The sequence below is a fragment of the Adiantum capillus-veneris genome, chromosome 1, assembly GCF_014529385.1.
Source record: "Adiantum capillus-veneris isolate H3 chromosome 1, ASM1452938v2, whole genome shotgun sequence".
NCBI lineage: Eukaryota > Viridiplantae > Streptophyta > Polypodiopsida > Polypodiales > Pteridaceae > Adiantum > Adiantum capillus-veneris.
The window spans coordinates 100,264,327-100,283,244 of NC_140931.1; the positions used below are offsets into that span (position 1 = coordinate 100,264,327).

The 18,918-nt window shown below is 45.7% G+C and overlaps 1 protein-coding gene across 7 annotated transcripts in view; it reads right to left on the reverse strand.

Annotated features, from left to right (window-relative positions):
• Positions 1-9,863: 9,863 nt before the first annotated feature.
• LOC147465258 (DNA polymerase delta catalytic subunit-like) overlaps positions 9,864-18,918 on the reverse strand; it is a 181,785-nt gene continuing 172,730 nt past the window's right edge. For 6 of the 7 annotated variants that reach the window (XM_086519166.1, XM_086519160.1, XM_086519167.1 and 3 more), the window contains 7 exons: positions 13,055-13,256; positions 12,934-12,960; positions 12,606-12,851; positions 12,279-12,491; positions 12,032-12,130; positions 11,309-11,463; positions 9,864-10,291 (listed from right to left, as the gene is read on the reverse strand). In XM_086519166.1, the coding sequence (XP_086375292.1) occupies positions 9,991-10,291; positions 11,309-11,463; positions 12,032-12,130; positions 12,279-12,491; positions 12,606-12,851; positions 12,934-12,960; positions 13,055-13,256 (1,243 nt within the window). In that variant the 3' untranslated portion in view covers positions 9,864-9,990. Of the gene's footprint in view, positions 10,292-11,308; positions 11,464-12,031; positions 12,131-12,207; positions 12,492-12,605; positions 12,852-12,933; positions 12,961-13,054; positions 13,257-18,918 lie in introns of those variants that run through there. The other variant, XR_015189026.1, reaches the window with a different exon arrangement.

Genomic DNA, 18,918 nt, shown 5'->3' on the forward strand with positions numbered 1-18,918 from the left:
TTGAATTCACCTTTCCGAAGATAAATTTGATTACTGTGAACACCGTGCCTCAACCTTCACCTGCTACTCATGTGGTTAAGCCTCTGCAAGTGGAGGAGCCTACTGGTGTCCTTACTCGGGCACAAAGAGCAGCTCTTGGTCTCAGTCTACCCACAGGTCCACCTCGCCAGTCTCCACTTCCTCACTCTGGTCTACCTGACCCAAAGGACAAGTCCTTCCCAATTGCTCAGAGCAAACCAACTTCCTTGTTATCTGACATTGATGGAGCCTTCTTAGGAGCAGTGGCTGACTTGGAACAGATTAAGGTCACAAAAGGAGCCCAGTTCGAAGGTGCCAAGCCCACAGCAGAAGCCATCTTGAAAAATACTTTTTAGCAGATGTCACTATACGACATGCTAAGGCTCGACGCAACACTTAGAAGTGACACCCTGTCAGTCATTCAGTCTCTGTACCCGAGGGCTGGGCCTAGTGGCGGGCACCTCCCTGTACAACCCTCAGAGTCCTATTTGATTTCCTATCCGGTTGCTCCCCTCACCGACTATAAAAGTCCACGTCTTACTGTATCTATTCTAGGGAAGTCGTTCTCAGGCGTCATAGTGGATGGTGGGTCTGGAATCAACCTAATGCCTGAATTTACCATGTCAGCCTTAGGTCTGCAGCCTACTCGCCCTGCTCCGTTCACTGTTACATTGGCAGACCAGCGGACAGTCTATCCTGTGGGCATAATAGAGAAGGTGCCTTTGAAGATACAAGACTTCACCTTTAGCTTGGATTTTGTGGTGGTCAGTCTTCCTCAGGTGGAGGGAGGATTTCCGTTGCTGATTGGTAGACCCTGGTTACGGCATACTAAGGCACTTCATGATTGGGGAAACGACGCCATGTGGATATCCACTCCCGGATCCCAAATACAACCAATCCGGCTTGAAGGAGGGATGGATCCAGTGGCCCAGCACAGCTCACTGACAGTACAGTCCAACCCTGACCCTGAGCAGCCCATCGCACCTGACGGGTCTGACGAGGATCTGCTACAGTGGTTGGAAGCTACCACTTCAATGCCATGTTACATGGTCTCTACTCAAAATTTACCCGTGCCGCCAGTTACACGCTCTCTTCAAAATCCTCAGGAGGACACCGATGTCCAAAGTCCTACAGCAGACAGTACAACAGTCGAAGAAGTAAGTGTGTCAGCCCCACATTCTCATGCGTCGAATGAACCACCGATGGAAGCCCTCGGTCTTGGGGAACCTATCACATATCACCAAGGGGGAAGAAATCTCCTCTGCATGCACTAGCCAAAGATTTCCCTCTTTCTAGAGCATCTCCCATGTTGGACCCCATGCAAAAGCACTCTGTCAGGTTGTCTCTATCGGAAGATTTGCCCTTCGAGGAGCTCCCACAGGGATGGCTACAAGAAGAGTATGCAGAGTTTCCAATCGATCAAACCCCTGCTCATGATGTCTTGAAGCTCCAAGAGGCAGCTCACCTCTCATCTTCAGAAGCACCCTTTCCAGCTACAACCCCAGACCCGGTCAGAGAAGTCAACCTGGGAGATCCTGACAACCCTCAGCCCGTACTGATAGCAACTTGGTTATGGGAGCATCCCGCATTACTCAATCAGGTCGTCTCTTTCATTCACTCTTTTAAAGATGTTTTCGCTTGGTCCTACAAGGATTTAGAGGGGATTCCACCAGAATTGGGTGTCCACACTATACCTCTGGTCGAAGGGGCTAAGCCTGTAAGAGGCCGAGCTTACAAGCTCAACCCGAAGTATGCTGAGGCGGTCAAGGCAGAGTTAGAAAAAATGCAAGAGGCAGGGATCATAGTACCTGTGGAGCACTCTGAGTGGTTATCACCCATGGTGATAGCGCCGAAGAAGCAATCCAACAAAATCCGCGTGTGCGTCGATTACCGTGCTCTAAATAAGGTAACTATCCCAGATGGGTTCCCAACACCTTTCACCGAGCGTGTGCTCGAAGATGTAGCAGGGCATGTATTGTACAGTTTCATGGATGGGTTTAGTGGATACAATCAGTTGGGCATCCATCCAGGTGATCAACTGAAAACGGCTTTTGTGACTCCTTGGGGTATTTTTATATACACTCGAATGTCTTTTGGGTTGAAAAATGCTCCACCTTCTTTCAATAGGGCGGTATATCTCATCTTTTGTCCTCTGCTTACGGATCATCTTCGCATCTTCATGGACGATTTTTCGACCTTCTCAGGTGCTCAATGTTCAACCCCAGTGGAAAACCTAGAGGAACACCTCTCTCAGCTCTTTGCTGTCTTCCTTAGGTGCAGAGAGGCGCGTCTAAAGCTAAATCCTAACAAATGTCATTTTTTGGTTACTGAAGGCACACTTCTAGGCCATGTGGTGTCGGCTAAAGGTTTAGCTCCTGACCCAGAGAAGATTGTGGCAATCTTAAAGTTACCACCTCCCATCAACCCAAAAGGGGTACAGAGCTTTGTAGGCCACACAGGGTATCATCGCAGGTTTATACGCATGTATGCACAGGTGGCTCAACCCCTGACCCGTCTAACCAGTGCTGCTGTTCCCTTTCAATGGTCAAAGGCAGAGTCACAAGCTTTTGCATACCTTAAAAAACGCCTCACAGAGGCGCCTATCTTAGTAGCTCCCGATTGGTCTCTCACCTTTCATCTGCATACAGATGCCAGTCAACTGGCTGTAGGTGCGGTGCTGACTCAGCCTAGTAAGGAGTATAACTTGGATCGCCCTGTTCACTATGCAAGTCGCCTACTCACCAAGGCAGAGTGTAACTATAGCACCACAGAAAGGGAAGGTTTAGCCATTGTGTATGCTCTGCAAAAATTTCGGCACTACTTATTAGGGGTCCACTTCACAGTTATTACTGATCACCATGCCCTCAGATATCTGCTCAACAAGCCGCAGGTTGCAAGTAGAGTATGGCGATGGCTACTCTTATTTCAAGAGTTCGACTTCGAAGTGGTACTCAGGCCCGGCAAACATCATGTCCTCGCCGACCATCTTTCTCGCGTTTACACTGGTGAAGAAGCAACAGGGGTTGCTGACGACTTTCCGGACAACAGTCTCTTTAAGGTGGATACCACACCGGAATGGTACGGCGATGTTTTGCATCTGCTTTCTAGGGGCCTCTACCCTGAGAATGCTTCTCCCCTACAGAAGAGACGCCTGTTGCTAAAGTCTAGACCTTTCACTCTCATTGGGGGCCAGTTATACAAATCAGGGCAAGATGGTGTTCTGAGGCGGTGTGTCTCCCCTCACGAAGTCGAGTATATTTTAGAGGATGCCCATAGTGGTCCCACTGGTGGCCATTACCCTGGCCATATTACTGCACAAAAGATTCTCTAGTGTGGCTTGTGGTGGCCCTATATTTTCCGCGATGCAATCGCCTATGTAAAGGTATGTGATGTATGTCAGCGTTGTGGCCCTAAACCAAGCAAACAGTCAACCCGTCCTCTGCAGGTCTCTATGGCATGGCAACCCTTTGAGAGGTGGGGCATAGATTTTGTAGGCCCAATTACTCCCTCTGCCCAACCCGGCAATCGGAAGTATCTCTTGGTGGCTACCGACTACGCAACAAAGTGGGCAGAGGTACTTGCCACAACGGACTGCCCTGGCACTACAGTAGCCAAGTTTCTCTATGAAAATATTTTGTGCAGGTTTGGATGTCCATTGGAAATCACCAGTGACAGGGGTAGTCACTTTGTGAATGAAACAATTTCTACCTTGCTGGCCAACTACAAGATTTTTCACAGAAAATCTTGTTCTTATTACCCTAGAGCAAATGGGCAGGCAGAGAGCACTAATAAGGTTCTGATAGCACTCCTGCGGAAAGCATGTCATCTTCATCCATCAACTTGGGCTCAAGCTATCCACGGTACACTTTGGGCATATCGAACTTCTTTCAAAGCCACAACCAATCACACTCCATTTCAATTGGCGTTCGGGTTGGAAGCGATAGCACCTTTTGAATTCAACTCAGGGTCCCCGCGAGTGGGAAGTCTTCGTGCCAATGGAAATTTGGGGTCGGCAGCAGTCTCTTGTCTTTTCCTTTTGGAGGAAAGCCGAGGTTTGGCTTCACTGGCTCTAGAAGCAAAGCAGCTTCGTCGTAAAGCCTGGCATGATCGCCATCTCAGGAAGCCGCAAATAACCCAAGGAGCACTGGTGCTACTTTATCAGGCCAAGTTTTTGAAAAAAGCAAAGAAGCTGGTTCCAGCTTGGCAAGGGCCCTTTAGAGTACAGGAGGTTTTGCCACAGGGGGCTGTCTAGTTAGTCACTTTGGAAGGCGTCCCTTTGCCACTGGTAAATGGCTCCAGAATCAAGTGCTATTACTCCTCTGAGTAAAGGGTATGCAACTTTCCGCCATCTGTAGGTTCTATGGCCCATCTCTCTCCTCCCCTCGAGCTTTCCACCAGAATAGATGTTCTGTTACTGTCTCAGTTTTTGCTATGTTTGTAAGTTTCCGCCTTTCCTCTAAGATATCTTTTCTCCACTAAGTCCTCTTGGTAATTGGGTATTATCGGGAACTTCTGCAAGAGTCACTCCTCCTCACTGGACTCCTCCTCTAATCAGTCACTCTTCTAATTCCTCTAATGGTTTCTATCCTCAGTGTTATTTGCAATTAAGTATTAAGATCCTTCCAAACTGCTTTCAGTCAAGCTTCTTGCGTGACTTTGTTCAGTCTGACAACTGGAATCTGCTTGGGGACTCGTGGGGACTCTGCTTAGATGGCAATTGGGATAATGAGCAAGGTGTAATCAAGGACTTGACTTGATGGGACTCCCAATGCCATACTGTCTATGGGAAGAATATAGGCTTTACTGCAGGAACCTTAATCTCCCAATGAGTCAAAATTACCCTCCCTTTTATCTGCTCGAAAATTGTAGCTGCTAAAAAATTAGCACTTTGTATCTTCTCTTTGCTTCTGCTATCACTTTGTACCGAGTACCGAGTGTGATGATGCGCCCTACCTATCCCAAAACCAACCACATCGTCACTACCTACGCATCCACACCCCCTCGCCCCTAAACTCTCCCAAACACACTCGCCCCTACTCTATACCAGACCCTCGCCCTTTCCACTATCTACCCTCGCCCCTATCCTCCCCTCTCGCCCCAACCCTATCCCACACCCCTCTCGCCCTCTCGCCCCTACCCTATACTCTCGCCCCTATCCTCCCCTCTCGGCCCTACCCTCTCCAACACCCCCTCTCGCCCTACCCTATACTCTCGCCCCCTACCCTCTCCCACACCCCCTCTCGCCCCTACCCTATACTCTCGCCACTATCCTCCCCTCTCGGCCCTACCCTCTCCCACAATCCCTCTCGCCCCTATCCTCCCCTCTCGCCCCCTACCCTCTTCCTCACCCCCTCTCGCCCCTACCCTAAACTCTTGACCCTATCCTCCCCTACCCTCCCCTCTTGCCCCCTACCCTCTCCCGCACCCCCTCTCGCCTACCCTCTCACAGCAACCCTCGCCCCTAACCGTCCCCTCTCGCCCTAACCTCCCACTCTCGCCCCTACTCTCTCTCAGCACCCCTCTCGCCATACCCTCGCAAAGTTCACACGCGACCTGCCCTCTACTTGCCCTACTGGTTCGTCCTACTGGTTCGAATTTGCTGCCCTAAATTGTGTTTTGCAGCAAAACTAAAGCATCACGTGCTTTTCCATTGCCAGCCTAAATCGTTTTGCAGAAGAAAATCCAACCTGGCCTTTTCTTCCAACCTGGCCTGTATCTGAGTGCTTTTCCATCACTTGCCTACTCAATGGCTCTGTTTGTCAACTTCACTACTCAGAGGCTCGGTTTGTCATCCGACCTCAACATGGCAGGGGGTAGCAAGCAACAGGAGAAACAGCAAGAAGGAAGTAGCAAGAAAAAGGTAGAGTTGAAGAGGAGGAAAGCTTTGGTTGCAGAATCAGAGAGCGAAGCAGATGAAGTATCTGCAAGCAGCAGCAGCCATGACATAGAGGACTTTACCTCCAGTGACCCAAGTGATGAGAGCTACAAAGCAGACTCAGCAGCATCTGATGATTCCAATGTCAATTCCGAGTCAGGTGCATCCAGTGACCAAGAGGAACACTCAAAGGTGGTTCAGAAAAAAGAAAAGCAGCAAATTATCACTCATGAAATCAAGAGGCCTGCTTCTTCAAAAAATCGCACAGCATTTTCATTACATTTTCATATGCAGCAACCTCGACCATCTCTCAGCGAGGTGCTGTCGACTGCTCAGCTACGGACTCTGGGCCTCACAGAATTGGTTGATGCAAATTTACCTGATACTATTCCAGCAGAACTGATACATACCCTGCTAAAAAACTTTCCAAAGGTCCGGGGCCACAAGCTAACAGCTACAAGGCTTGGCCATGCCATGGGTATGACCAACTTTCCAGCTGTGAAGTCTACTACTCGCACTTTCTCTTTGTTGTCCAAGGACGCGACAATTCAAGCATGTAAAGAGCTATTGAGCTCGGATCACCCAAATTATGAGCGAAACAGATGGCTTCTCGCAATCTTCAGGTATTACTTTCTGGCTCGGGATGCCAAAGAAGACAAGGTACAAACAGATATTCTCACTACATTCTCCCACTGCGACGGGCTATACTGTTTAATCCACACTATCCCATGTGGATTCCACCAAATTCTCTTCAGCTCTCTGCAGTCTAGGGCTAAAAGATTTCGGGCCCAAGTGCAGTCTGTGCAGTTAACTTTTAGATGTTTTGCGGCGCCTCTCTTGGCATGGATCATAAACATACCTATTAACATAAATGAAGTGGATGAGGAACAGGGAACCTCGAAAGGGAAAAGGAAACCCGTGAGCATGCAAGTAGACCCCACAGTCACCGAGAAAAAGAAGATCAAGGCGAAAGTGATGAAGGATACAGTGAAGTCTCTACTCTCCTTGCCAGTTTCTGAGAGACAACAGACTAGGGTACATCTTCAGCGTCATACGTCTACTGCTACACCTGGTTCTGCTGTGCCGACACCAGTGTCTACTGCCGCTCCTCAGGACAGGATGGTCACTTCACCCTTACAGGATCCTCTTCCTTCTTCTCCCATCTTCACTCATATACCGGTCAACATATCACTCGCTGCACCTACAACAACAATCTCTGAGGCATCTTCTACACTGAGTGTCCCTACTTCTAGCTCGCCAGTTGTGCCACCATCTGCACCTACTTTTAGCTCGCCGGCAGTGCCACATGTGCGCCCTCCAGCATCACATCCATCTGAGGGATCTTCAGGTAGGACCGACTCCACTTCTCTGTTTCAGCTTTCAGAGAAGTTGCTTCAGGACTCCAGAGCTGCTATTGCCACCATCGAGCTAGACGTGGAGCAGCTAGCTGCAACCCACCAGCATCACTCCGCCACGTACGCAGCTATGGAGGGATCCTTGCGAGTTGCCGAGAGTGCCATCGCAGATCGAGATGCAACGATTTTTGCACTACAACAGGCATTGAAGATAAAGTCGAGAATTATTGATGACCTCAAAGCACAGGTGCAAGGATTTCAAGAAATGCTTATGTATGATAACAGGCCTACCCAGGCTACTATGGGATATGGATGGACTAGGCCAGGGATACAGGTCCAGAGTCCAGCTACCTTTGCAGCGCCAGCAGGTCCCTCTCAGCTCTCTGAGCAGTTCATGGGACACTACCCAGCAGGTCCCTCTCAGCCCTCTCAGCAGTTCATGGGACACTACCCACAGCCCCAGGTCCAGTACTTCACTCAGCAAGAGTCTCAGGTCCAGATGCCACACATGCAGAGCCAGAGTGTTCCTTGCTGTGACGGTGTTGCTGGTGCACCCCACCATGGTTGCGTTACTAGGCGTCCAGAGTTCACTTCATGGCAGGTACTCCCATCCGCTGTGCAGCAGATGGCTGCTACAACCACAGGGAATCAAGGTATGCAAAGCACCGGACAACAACCGCATGGTTACACTATTGATCTGATGGCTCCTCCCGATCCGGAAGCTTCTGGAGCAGCAGTGGGGATGACCCTTTCCCTTGGGTGATAGGACTGTGCTCTTACCTCATCTTTCATGGTACATATAGTTACTTTTGCAGTTTCATTGAGTTTTGGCTCACCGAGACGGGGACCAGTCTTGTGGCGGGCAACCTGTAGCCTGCTACAGTGTCACTTCACAAGACATATCAGTAGTCGTTTTGGGGGAGTTGGGGTTTATCTTGCACGTAGTCGTCTAGAGAGTCTTCCACAGAGCACTGCTACACCATCCATGCACATCTGAGCCTCGACACCCCATCTTGTACCTGTGAGTCCTGGGCTGGAGCTGAGTGTGCTGCCACTCCCGAGTCTGTACAAGGTCCTTTGAGTTAGTCGAGTCTACATGTTCTGGTCTACTGCCGTGTCTCTGTTATTATCCATTGTTTCTTGTATTTCATTCTGTTGAGAGAGTTTCTGTTTGTTGAGTGAGATTGTCACGCACATTGCACTGGGGGACACCCACACTGTAGAGAGCACAACACATTATCCGCGCTACAAGCTTTTGTGTGACTACCATTTACACGTTTTTTCTTAATGCCACAACTTCTAGTAGTGCATATGGGACCGACCCTAACAAAAATAAGTTGCAAACTTTTGCCTTGCAGGTTTTTGGTTTGCATTTGTGAAAGTGTGTGCATCCCTATTTACACAATGTTTTGACATCCTTGAAAGTTTTAAGGTTGAAAGTAAACTCACTACAAAGGGTTGAGATATGGGGGCGATTTATGTCTTAAATAATGAAACAAGATCAATGCTAGTTAAAAGTATGACATTGCAAAGCAATCATTATTATGGAGAATTCTGTTATGCAACATTGGAAGAAGGGCAACATTTAAGAGGAAGGGAATTACTTGCATGGAGTCAAGTTCTCATGGTTGTACATTGTTGCAACATAAGAAATTACATTTGTGGATCCATTCATTTGAAGAGTGAGCTTTGGTGAAGCCCTTCTTTTGGCAGGCTTGTCCTAGAATCATAAACCTATTTAGCTTTCCTATTCCTCCATGTTTGTACAGCTTTTTCACCTTTGCTCACCATTTGGTTTTTCCCCTCAACCTTGTGCTTCCTAGAAATTTTTAGGGCTTTCTCACCAGGCAACTACCTCTCGCAAATGTAGTTTCAGATCTATGTTGGATAGCTATCTCACATGGTTGCTTTAGTTTGAATGCTTTTGCTTTGGTCAATTGCGTGGAGTACAAAATCATATCCTACAGATTTGCAGCATTTTGCTTTAGCAAATTCTATCTTAGGCCGGAGACGATACGTTTAAAATTTCAGCAAACTAAACCTTGGCTGTACGCAATTCCGGCAATTGGATTTGATTAAACTTTAGGGCGGAGGTAAAACATGAGGGACTCTTCACTCAATGGTTTCTTACATGTAACAAATAAAAAAGGAATGTGCATGAAAGTTCTTTCAATTTGTTGTTCGATTCACACCATGTCATGGCATTTGTTAAGATCCATCCAAGAAAAACATATGACAAAAAACCATGTTCTTTGAACATTGTACATAATTATCTTGTTATGTTCTATTACTTATGTTTTGTAGACCGTCTTATCATTTTGAATAGTGAAGAAGATGCAGCTTTTAGCCTCCCATTGCCTGCTGTCTTAGTTGTGTGCTTGAGTGCTTGCAAGAGCTCAAGCTCTCCTTCGCAATCTCTTCACATGGTTACAAACCTTTATCAATACTTCGTCTAGTAAACTTTTTCAAATGAAGAAGCCGTTTTAGTAAAAGAAGGTAGACATAAATTTAAAAGCATACCACAAATATCCATGAGAACAAGTCGTCTTGAGATAGACATTGGCATTGCCTTTCACTCCGGTTGGTAGGAGAGAGAAAGACTAGACTAAAGAGGAGAAAAAAAATTATGTACCTTTAAAAATTTGAAGGCTATTCTGTTGTACACGGGCTTAAACTCCCTCAGCATACACCCTCCCTTTCTACCGAAAGGCAGTGCCAACAAACACCTTACATGATACAAGATTACAAATCTTGATTAACACTACATTCTAGTTCAAGTTTTTCAATAGAGGAAGCCAGTTTCCTGTATATATCAGGAATCTCACTTCTACAGTAGAAGACAGGACAATCTGTATTTGTACAAAGAACAGCTTTATAAAAACCGCCAGAATGGCAACGTATGCATGCAGCCTGTCCCAAAACCAGCTTTCTTTCATACTCTCTGTTCTCAGCAGTAAGGGAAATGACAGTACTCTGTGATGCTCCCGACTGCTTGCATGCCTTGCACAGAATGTTTGGCTTGTCAACACCATCCAGAGGTTTCCTGTTCAATTTATAGCCTTAGAAATTAAATCTCTTTTGGAAATCTACTGATAGGAAGAATTCATTCAGCTTGAACATGCAAAAGCCCTCAATGGTAATGATTCAGTTTATGCATGTAGAAGATGTTTGTGCATCGATGTATTGACATTGCTAATTAAGTAATTGATTTCCAAAATTCCAAAAGTGCATGCACTAATTTATGTGTGTGCACACCTATGTTTTAGTGCATTCATGCCTAACTATTAGTGTGGCCTTAACGTCTTTTTGCTCAATAACAAAAATTCAATTGATAGGTGTATTGATAGTTGTTTCTTTACCCACTTTTGGTATCGATCAATACTACGCCTGATGTAGCTGATTGCTCTTATATAAGCCTTTGTGAACAATTCATTCAGTTTGAACACGCAAAAGCCCTGATCCAGTTTATGCATGTTAAAACAGCAACAGCTAAATGCTGCCTTACGTATTCCTGTGCAATAAGCGAAACTCAATTGGAAAGATGTATCGATGGTTGTTTCTTGACCCATTTCTGGCACTGTTCAGTACTATGTATGATGTATGTATCCAGGGTAAAAAATAAGACCCACTCAGGAATTTACCTCAAGAATTTGCAAATGTAGATGATAAATCTTACCCATAAACAACAAAAATTGACACTTTCAATTGTACTTTTGGCGCATTTATCTCCCAAAACCACAAAAAATTGGAAATTTTGGGCTAATTTTTTGCTAAATGATTTTTGTCAAATAGCCAAATGATTCTAAAGACCCTTTATAAATAGCCATTGGGCTACAAATGGTCCCTATTGCTTCCTTGCATGTAGCTGGTCGCAACAATGCCTTTGTGAATAACTATAGCTTGCGTTTGGTTGACTTCTCCTCGTTTCATCTAAATGAGCATTTTTCTTAAACCATACCTATTTGAGATGTCCAAGATGGGGCATCCTACAACGTGATTGCAGCTTTTAGTGATTAATATGTGATGACACACTATATGGTGCAGGGCTTCTGAATCTTACCTGCAACTCAAGCATGGTGTTTTTGATTTAAAGAAGCTCTTCATGGAAGCCTGAGCACTGTGTCCAATGCTGGTTGAAACAAAAGGAGAGGCTACCGTATGGCTTCCATTAAAGACATCATGAATCTGACTTGAATGGGCAACGTACTCTAAGATCTGCAACCAGACATCACCATTTATGGCGCACGTGGATACATTTGCTAAAATTTAGAAGGGAAATTTACCAAAATACCCTGAAATTTGACAAAATTCCCAAATTACCATTGTGTCAATTTTTAGATGGATTGCTCCAGATTTTGCATAATTTATTCTTTTTGACAATAGAGATCTATCTTTAAGTCTTGTGTACATAAAAATTCTCACCAATGAGCTCACAAATAGAGGCATGCTTGTGAGAATAACAAGGGGTATTTTGACAGTTTTAGAAAACTTTTAAGGGCATTTTGGCAAAATATGAGGGGTATTCTGGGAATACTTGAAATTTGAGGGGTGCTTTGGGAATTTCCCCAAATTTCAGGGGTATTTTGGTAATTCTACAATTTAGAATAACAAGCATGCAAAAATTTAACATGCAAATTTTAAGAGGCAAACACTAGCCACATTAGCTTGTTTTGACAAGACCAATCATACGAAGAGCTAAAATCAGATGCCGTGCTGCAAACAGACCTTAATTCTGGAAATTTTTACAAAACAAAAACTATTATGACTGCTATCTAAGACTTACAGATTCTAGTGGTTTTCGCAATTTGTTTTCAAGATACACTTGATAATTAAGCTGCATGTTTCCTATTATTGCATTCACTGGATCTTCTGCCATGTCATCCTGCAACAAAAACTCGTTAGTATTCATATGAATAGCCATTCAACAAAGTATCAGCAGATAGACAATTGAATTCTCACTCTTTGTAATGGTGGACAATGTTACATGATGATTCTGGACAAAACCCAAATCAGTTAGCTACCAGACTTACTTGAAGTCTGCTAGAGTTGTTCACCAAGACATACGGTATTCGTTCCCCAATATGAAATTGTCTCTCTGGGTCATTTCGCTTCAGCCTTACTGCTAAAGCAACATGCGGACCTCTTCCTTCTTCGGCGGTAGCTGCCCCCCCAGACTCTTTTTTGGGGCTTTTGATTGCCGAGGCAAGTCTTGAAATGTCATGATCGTCAACTCGCCATAAACCCTGATAACCAAAATCATTAAAATCTAGGGATGATTCTGCAACTCCCCTAAGAGAAAAACTCTGTACTGCTAACAAAAATTGAAGTTACGTGCTTAAAGAAGCCTGAAATTTTACCCCTGTCATAATAAGCTCCATCATACTACACTTTCCAGAAAGTAGCCGCTTTATTTCATGCTTGCAAGCATCTAATGCTGCACCGACGTTTTCATTGAGCAGGATCTCCTGCAATGCAATTTTACTCACTCCACGTACGAAAGGTGGTACATCCCTTCTTTCTGACTCTAGGCCCCTCACAAACATTCTTCCTCCCTTGTCTACATCAATCGGATATGTTACATCTTTACCGGCATATCTGTTCACCTATAAAGAAAACCTCTGATGTAATCTGCAGGGTAAAGCCGATAGTAACTATGTAGACTCAAATATCAAAGAAACTATGTACCTGTAGAAGAAGAAATGGACAAAGGACCTGCCAAACCAAATCGAATGTTTTGATATGCAAGAACAAAAATGACCCAAGATGATGACAAAAAATTTAGGTACTGTTGAAAATTAGCTATCACCTTCTCAAATTTCAGAGACATAGGAGGAGGGAAAGCTTTGGTGGTGACATCAGCAGCCTCTTTGCCTAATTTAATGGCTTCATCAACGGTTGCCCCACAGAATTGAATAAAAACGCTGTCTGTTTGTGCATAAAGCACTTTGGCATTCTTAAAGGTGCTCTTGACAAGCTCCACAGCATGCTTACAAGATGCTGCTCCCATACTGCACAAAGTTCGTTACGGATTTGTTGAGAGTATCCTACCCATGCAAAAAAAGGGAATCAAAACGTTCAAGGAACAAGAATACATAGTAATGTTCTGGCAGACAATCATTCTATTACAAACCTAGAGTGGCAAACAAAAGATCCTGGCGTCAAAAGCTGTTAAACAGACGTTAATAAACTTGGCTTTCTGCTAACATGTCCTAGGGTCTTGAAGGTCCCTATTAGACACGGACAAAGCTCTACATAAGTGGAGCTTTCATCGCTTTGGAACGCTGCCAGTCATTCAACAATCACTCAAAATCTACAAAAGACTTTCAAAGTGTTGGGGAGTAGAAATAAAAGAAGTAGGACATCTGCACAAAACGCCTGCAAGCTGCAACCACTGCAAAATTTTGGGAGCTTTATTAGGTAAACCAATCCATGCCACTTTTTAGCTGGTGTACCAGCATCTAATTTTTGTTTTACCGTAATTTCAACCATCATCATTGTTTGTACCTGGTTCTGAAGATGGCCCCCTTATTCAACCACCTGCTGTCTCCAGTTTGCAGCTTGCAGATACTCTGTTGAATGTGCTTAAAAGCGATTTGACCTTCCTCAGAAAACGTATGACCAAGAAAACCAGTAAAACAAACCCTCTAAAATTTCTCTCCTTCATTGGTTGTAGAAGAAAAACAAGCTGAGGGAGATCCTGAAGCTGAGGCCGTCCAGATAAAATGTGGCATGTGGCAAGTGTGGGATACTGTGGAGAAGATCTCTACACTTCATCGTATACGTACACTGTGAGCTACGACTCTGCAGCAAATACTGAGTCACAAGCTTCAAATAGAAGACAACAGTCTTGAGTTAAGTCGAGCATACCAACACCCTTACGGTTTGTAAAATATACAAGGAGACATCTTTGGATTCCATCTCTGAGTTTGATGTCCAAAGTTTTTCAAACACAAGTTTTTATCATCCTTGTCTCTGTTTATGCTTTGAGTTGCAACAAATTACCATGATTCGTATACGTCTACGAATCAATCAACATTTCTCACATATTTTCTGAATGGGAGCATGCTCGAGCACATGGATACCATAACTAATGCTTCTTTGTCGATTTCCACAAAGCTTTTGATATAATACCTAGACCGAGATTTAAGCATAGAAAGTATGATTTGAGTGTTCTGAGTGAGATTACATGGGGTGTCTTAGCACTTAATAAGACAGTGACAGGTAGAGTACATGTGCCAGAGGGGCTCTCAAAGTTAGTTCCCTTCACCTTTGGAGTGAATCAGGTATGTTTGCTCTCTCCTACACTTTTCCGTTGGTATATTAATGAGGTATCAGATTAGATTGATAGAAAGGGTGCTAGAGGTGTACACCTATCAAGCACTTGGATACCCCTTTGCTTTATGCAGACGAGATTGTTCTCATTGCTGACTTGCTAGAGGGGCTACACAGACAGTTGGAGGCATTAAGGAGCTATAGATAGAAAAGAGATTTGTCTGTGCACCTTGGCAAGACCAAGGTGATTATATTTAGCACCACAGTACACTGGGTGAGGGAATCAGCACCAATGTTTACTTGTGGTTAGGAAGTGGAGTATGTACAGTCCTGCACATATCTATGAAATCTTTTCACAGGACCCTCTTACTCTATGAGAGGCATAGCAGCTTCAAGACTGACACGAGTGTGCGTCTTTTTTTATAGACAGATAAAGGAGTACCTGATGTCATCTAAAATATTTGTAAACATTTCCTTTGTGCAGCAAGCTACAATGTCACTTTCACAGGACACAGAGTTAGTACAGTTGGTCTGGTCTGGCTCACACTGAACGGACTCTCTGGGCTGGGCAATGACACGTGGCAAGGATACGGACGGTGGTCTAGTGGACATCGTGGCCAGGTCACCACCACCACTCAGTTTGGAGATAGACTTAGATGGCTGACATTTATGAGCCGTTGGTGGCTCTTTATGGTTGTACATATGAGTAGTAGCTGTTGGGTCATCAGGATTATCATCTTCTTTATATATGGTCCAGCGTTGTCGTCTAGGGTAGTGAGTCTATACACAGCACGTCTGCACCATCCCATTACATCTGACCCTCGACACCCCCATTGTACCTGTGAGTTCTGGGCTGGAGCTGAGTGTGCTGCCACACCAGAGTCTGTATCGGTTCGTTGAGATAGTCGAGTCCATATATTCTGGTCTGCTGCTATGTCTCTGTGTTGATCAATTGTTATCTATTGTTCCTTTGTTTTCATTCTGTTTTGGGTGAGATGTCACGCACATTGCACTGAGGAGCACCCATTGTAGAGAGCACGATACACTATCCGCGCTACAATATCCGGTCCAGTGTCGTCGTCTAGAGTGGAGAGTATATACACAGCACGTCTGCACCATCCTTGCACATTTGAGCCTCGACACCCCCATTGTACCCGTGAGTTCTGGGCTGGAGCTGAGTGTGCTGCCACGCCAGAGTCTGTACTGGTTTCTTTGAGATAGTCGAGTCCATATGTTCTAGTCCGCTGTGTCTCTGCGTTGATTTGCTGTTATCTATTGTTTTCTGTGTTTTCATTCTGTTTGAGTGAGATGTCACGCACATTGCACTGAGGAGGACCCACTGTAGAGAGCACGACACACTATCCACGCTACAGGTGCTCTCATTTTTGGCACGCCTGGTGGGACCTCAACTGAAGTCTCACTCTCTGTTGAGGTACAAATCGAGGAGCTAGCTGGTTTCTACCTAGCCTTGCCTACTTCGCCTTGCACAGTGCAGCCTGCTGGTTTGGCCCAGTTTCACCCTAGATAGCTTAGTCTAGCTGACCTAGTCTCTCGCCCTGCTTGTTTGGTCCTCTCTCGCCTTGGTCCAACCAGCTCTCGTCCTGGTCTAGTCCTTCCTCGTCCCTGGTCCAGCCAGGTGGTATAGTCACTCGCCTTGGTCTAGAAGAGTCTAGACCGGTGGTCAGCCAATTAAAGGTCTTCTTGCCCAAAGCTTGTGGTTACTGCATGACACATACAAGGCGGTCATTAGAGCGTCAAAGCTCACTACTGAGTCCTCTGAAGTACTACCACAGAAGGCGTCAACCCTTGTACCTAGTAAAAGTCCACAACCTCATCACCCATACCTCCACATACGGCATTATCCATTCCTCCATCCTGTTCTACATCTTCCAGGTCACCTTCCCCAGTAAGGCCCTCTCCCATTTTGTTACAGCAAGCTGTTGAGCAACAAGCTCCTGAGCAAGAGGCCATGGAGGAGTTGACCAGTGTTTTGGTCTTAATAGAGAAGATGCTTATTTGGTACTGTTTCCATCAACCTTGAATTGTTTAGCAGACAAGTGGTACAGTCAGTTTGCAGAGAATCACTTTCCAACTTGGGCAGCTTTAAGAAAACAGTTCTGTGCAGCATTCCAACTTGGGCAGCTGTAAGAAAACAGTTCTGTGCAGCATTCAAGCCAGGTGACTTCCAAGAAAAGGTTTTGGATGAGTTGGCCAACATGGTGCTCCAGCCAGAGGAGACTTTTGTAGAACTCATGACTAAAACCAAGTCTCTGGTTGCCAAGCTTCCTCAATAACTAGGGGAATTTATGGTCAAGAATTGGGTAGAGAAAGCTCTTCTAAAGACGTCTCAACAGAAACTACGCGAAACTCTTCGACCTGAAGCATCTCTAGAGGAGTTTATAGCGGCCGCTACAAGGATAGAAGGAGCAAGGAGGCTATTCAAGGACCCCCTTCAGGTGGAGACTGCCTCAACACTCACGGAAAATCCCTCTGACCCCTTGCTTTCTTTACACAAGGAGTTAGAAGCATTGAAGTTACAAAGAGCACTTCAAGAGGAGAAGTCCTCTCTTAGACCGGAAAAATCTCCATAGCAAGAGGCTTTAGAACAAATCAAGCGGGAGCTAGAAGAGCTCCGGGCACAGCAAGACACTAAGCCGCCGATGGTGTGGTGTACCTCTTGTCGCTCTCTAGGGCATCCTCCTCAGGACTGCCCACTTCGAGCTTTATGCCATTTTTGCGAGAAACCTCGCCATGATGACAAAGAGTGCTATTATCTGAAGGGAATGCGGCAACTACAACAGAGCCTCGCCCCCAACCTTCAACAAGGGTTGACACCTGCATCCAACATGGTTTCAACCTATGGCCATCAAAACCCTATGCCACCTCTGCTGACAACACCTCCTATGCAAGGTATGCACAACAACTTTGCATCTCCCAGATTTTATCATGCTAATGCTCCTTCAATTCCCCAAGCTTCTACACATCAACATCCGTCCCCATGCAGCAAGGGCCGAGACCACCTTGCCCTCCAATGGGCCAATTTTGTGCTACAAGTGCGGGGAGCGTAGACATTATCAAAGCAAATGTCTGTTTCTAGAAGGGTCCCCTCCTTGCCGACACTGCCTTGAAGCTAAGGATCACTATAGTAAGGACTGCCCAAAACAACGCACACCCACATCTGCAAGCACAAGCCAGAACCAGCAGGAGTTTACATTCCCAGAGATCAACCTAGTCACAGTAAGCACCATTCCACAGGCCCCGCATTCCTCTCTTGTAGTTGCCTCTCAAAATGGGTTGAAATAGGTGGAAGAGCCTGCTGGTGTGCTCATACGGGCACAGAGAGCTGCTCTTGTTCTCAGCCTCCCTGACGGTCCAACTTTTTCATCTCCAGTCACACAAATGAATCAACCTCCCTAGTAGCTGACAAACCAGCAGTTAGTGCCAAGAGCTATCCTACCTCTCTTCTCTCAGATATTGATGGTGCCTTCATGGAAGCAGTAGAGGACTTGCAGAAGCTCAAGATACCAGAGGAAGCATTGATCAAAAGAGAGAAGCCTACAACAAAGACTATCTTGAAAAACACCCTTCAGCAAGTGTCATTGTACGACATGCTTCGACTTGATGCAAATTTTTGAAGTGACACCCTTTTCATCATTCAATCTCTGTATCTTGGTGCAGGGTCTAGTGGTGGGCACCTACCCGTGCAGCCCTTATTCTACATGATTTCATTACCCGCTGCTCCGCTCACTGATTACAGGAGTCCTCATCTCACCGCGTCTATTCTAGGGCGCGCCTTCTCCGGTGTCATAGTGGATGGTGGGTCGGGTATCAACTTGATGCCCGAATTCACTATGTTGGCATTGGGTCTCCAGCCTACCTGGCCTGCTCCCTTTACAGTGACTTTGGCAGACCAGAGAAATGTCTACCCTGTGGGAATAGTAGACAAGGTCCCTCTGCAGGTACAAGACTTCACATTCAACCTAGGTTTTGTTGTAGTTCGCCTCCCTCAGATAGACGGTGGATTTCCATTACTCATTGGAAGACCATGGCTTCGACACACAAAGGCATTACATGATTGGGGAACTGATTCAATGTGGATATGTAGCCCAGGCTATCCAATGAAACCTATTCGCCTTGACGGGGGAATGGATCCGGTGGTGAATCATAGTTCTCTATCAATGGAGTCAACTCCCCAACTGAACCAGCCTACTCCACCGGATGGACTTGAAGAAGACCTGCTGGAGTGGTTGGAGGCTACCCACTCTGTGTCTTGCTATGTGGTCTCCATTCAAGCCTTGCCAGAGGATACACCATCTTCCAGTGTTGCTACAGTGGCTGAGCCCAGTGCACCGACTCCATTGCTCCCAGAGGTTGATAGCTCAGCTGGCCCCTCAGTAG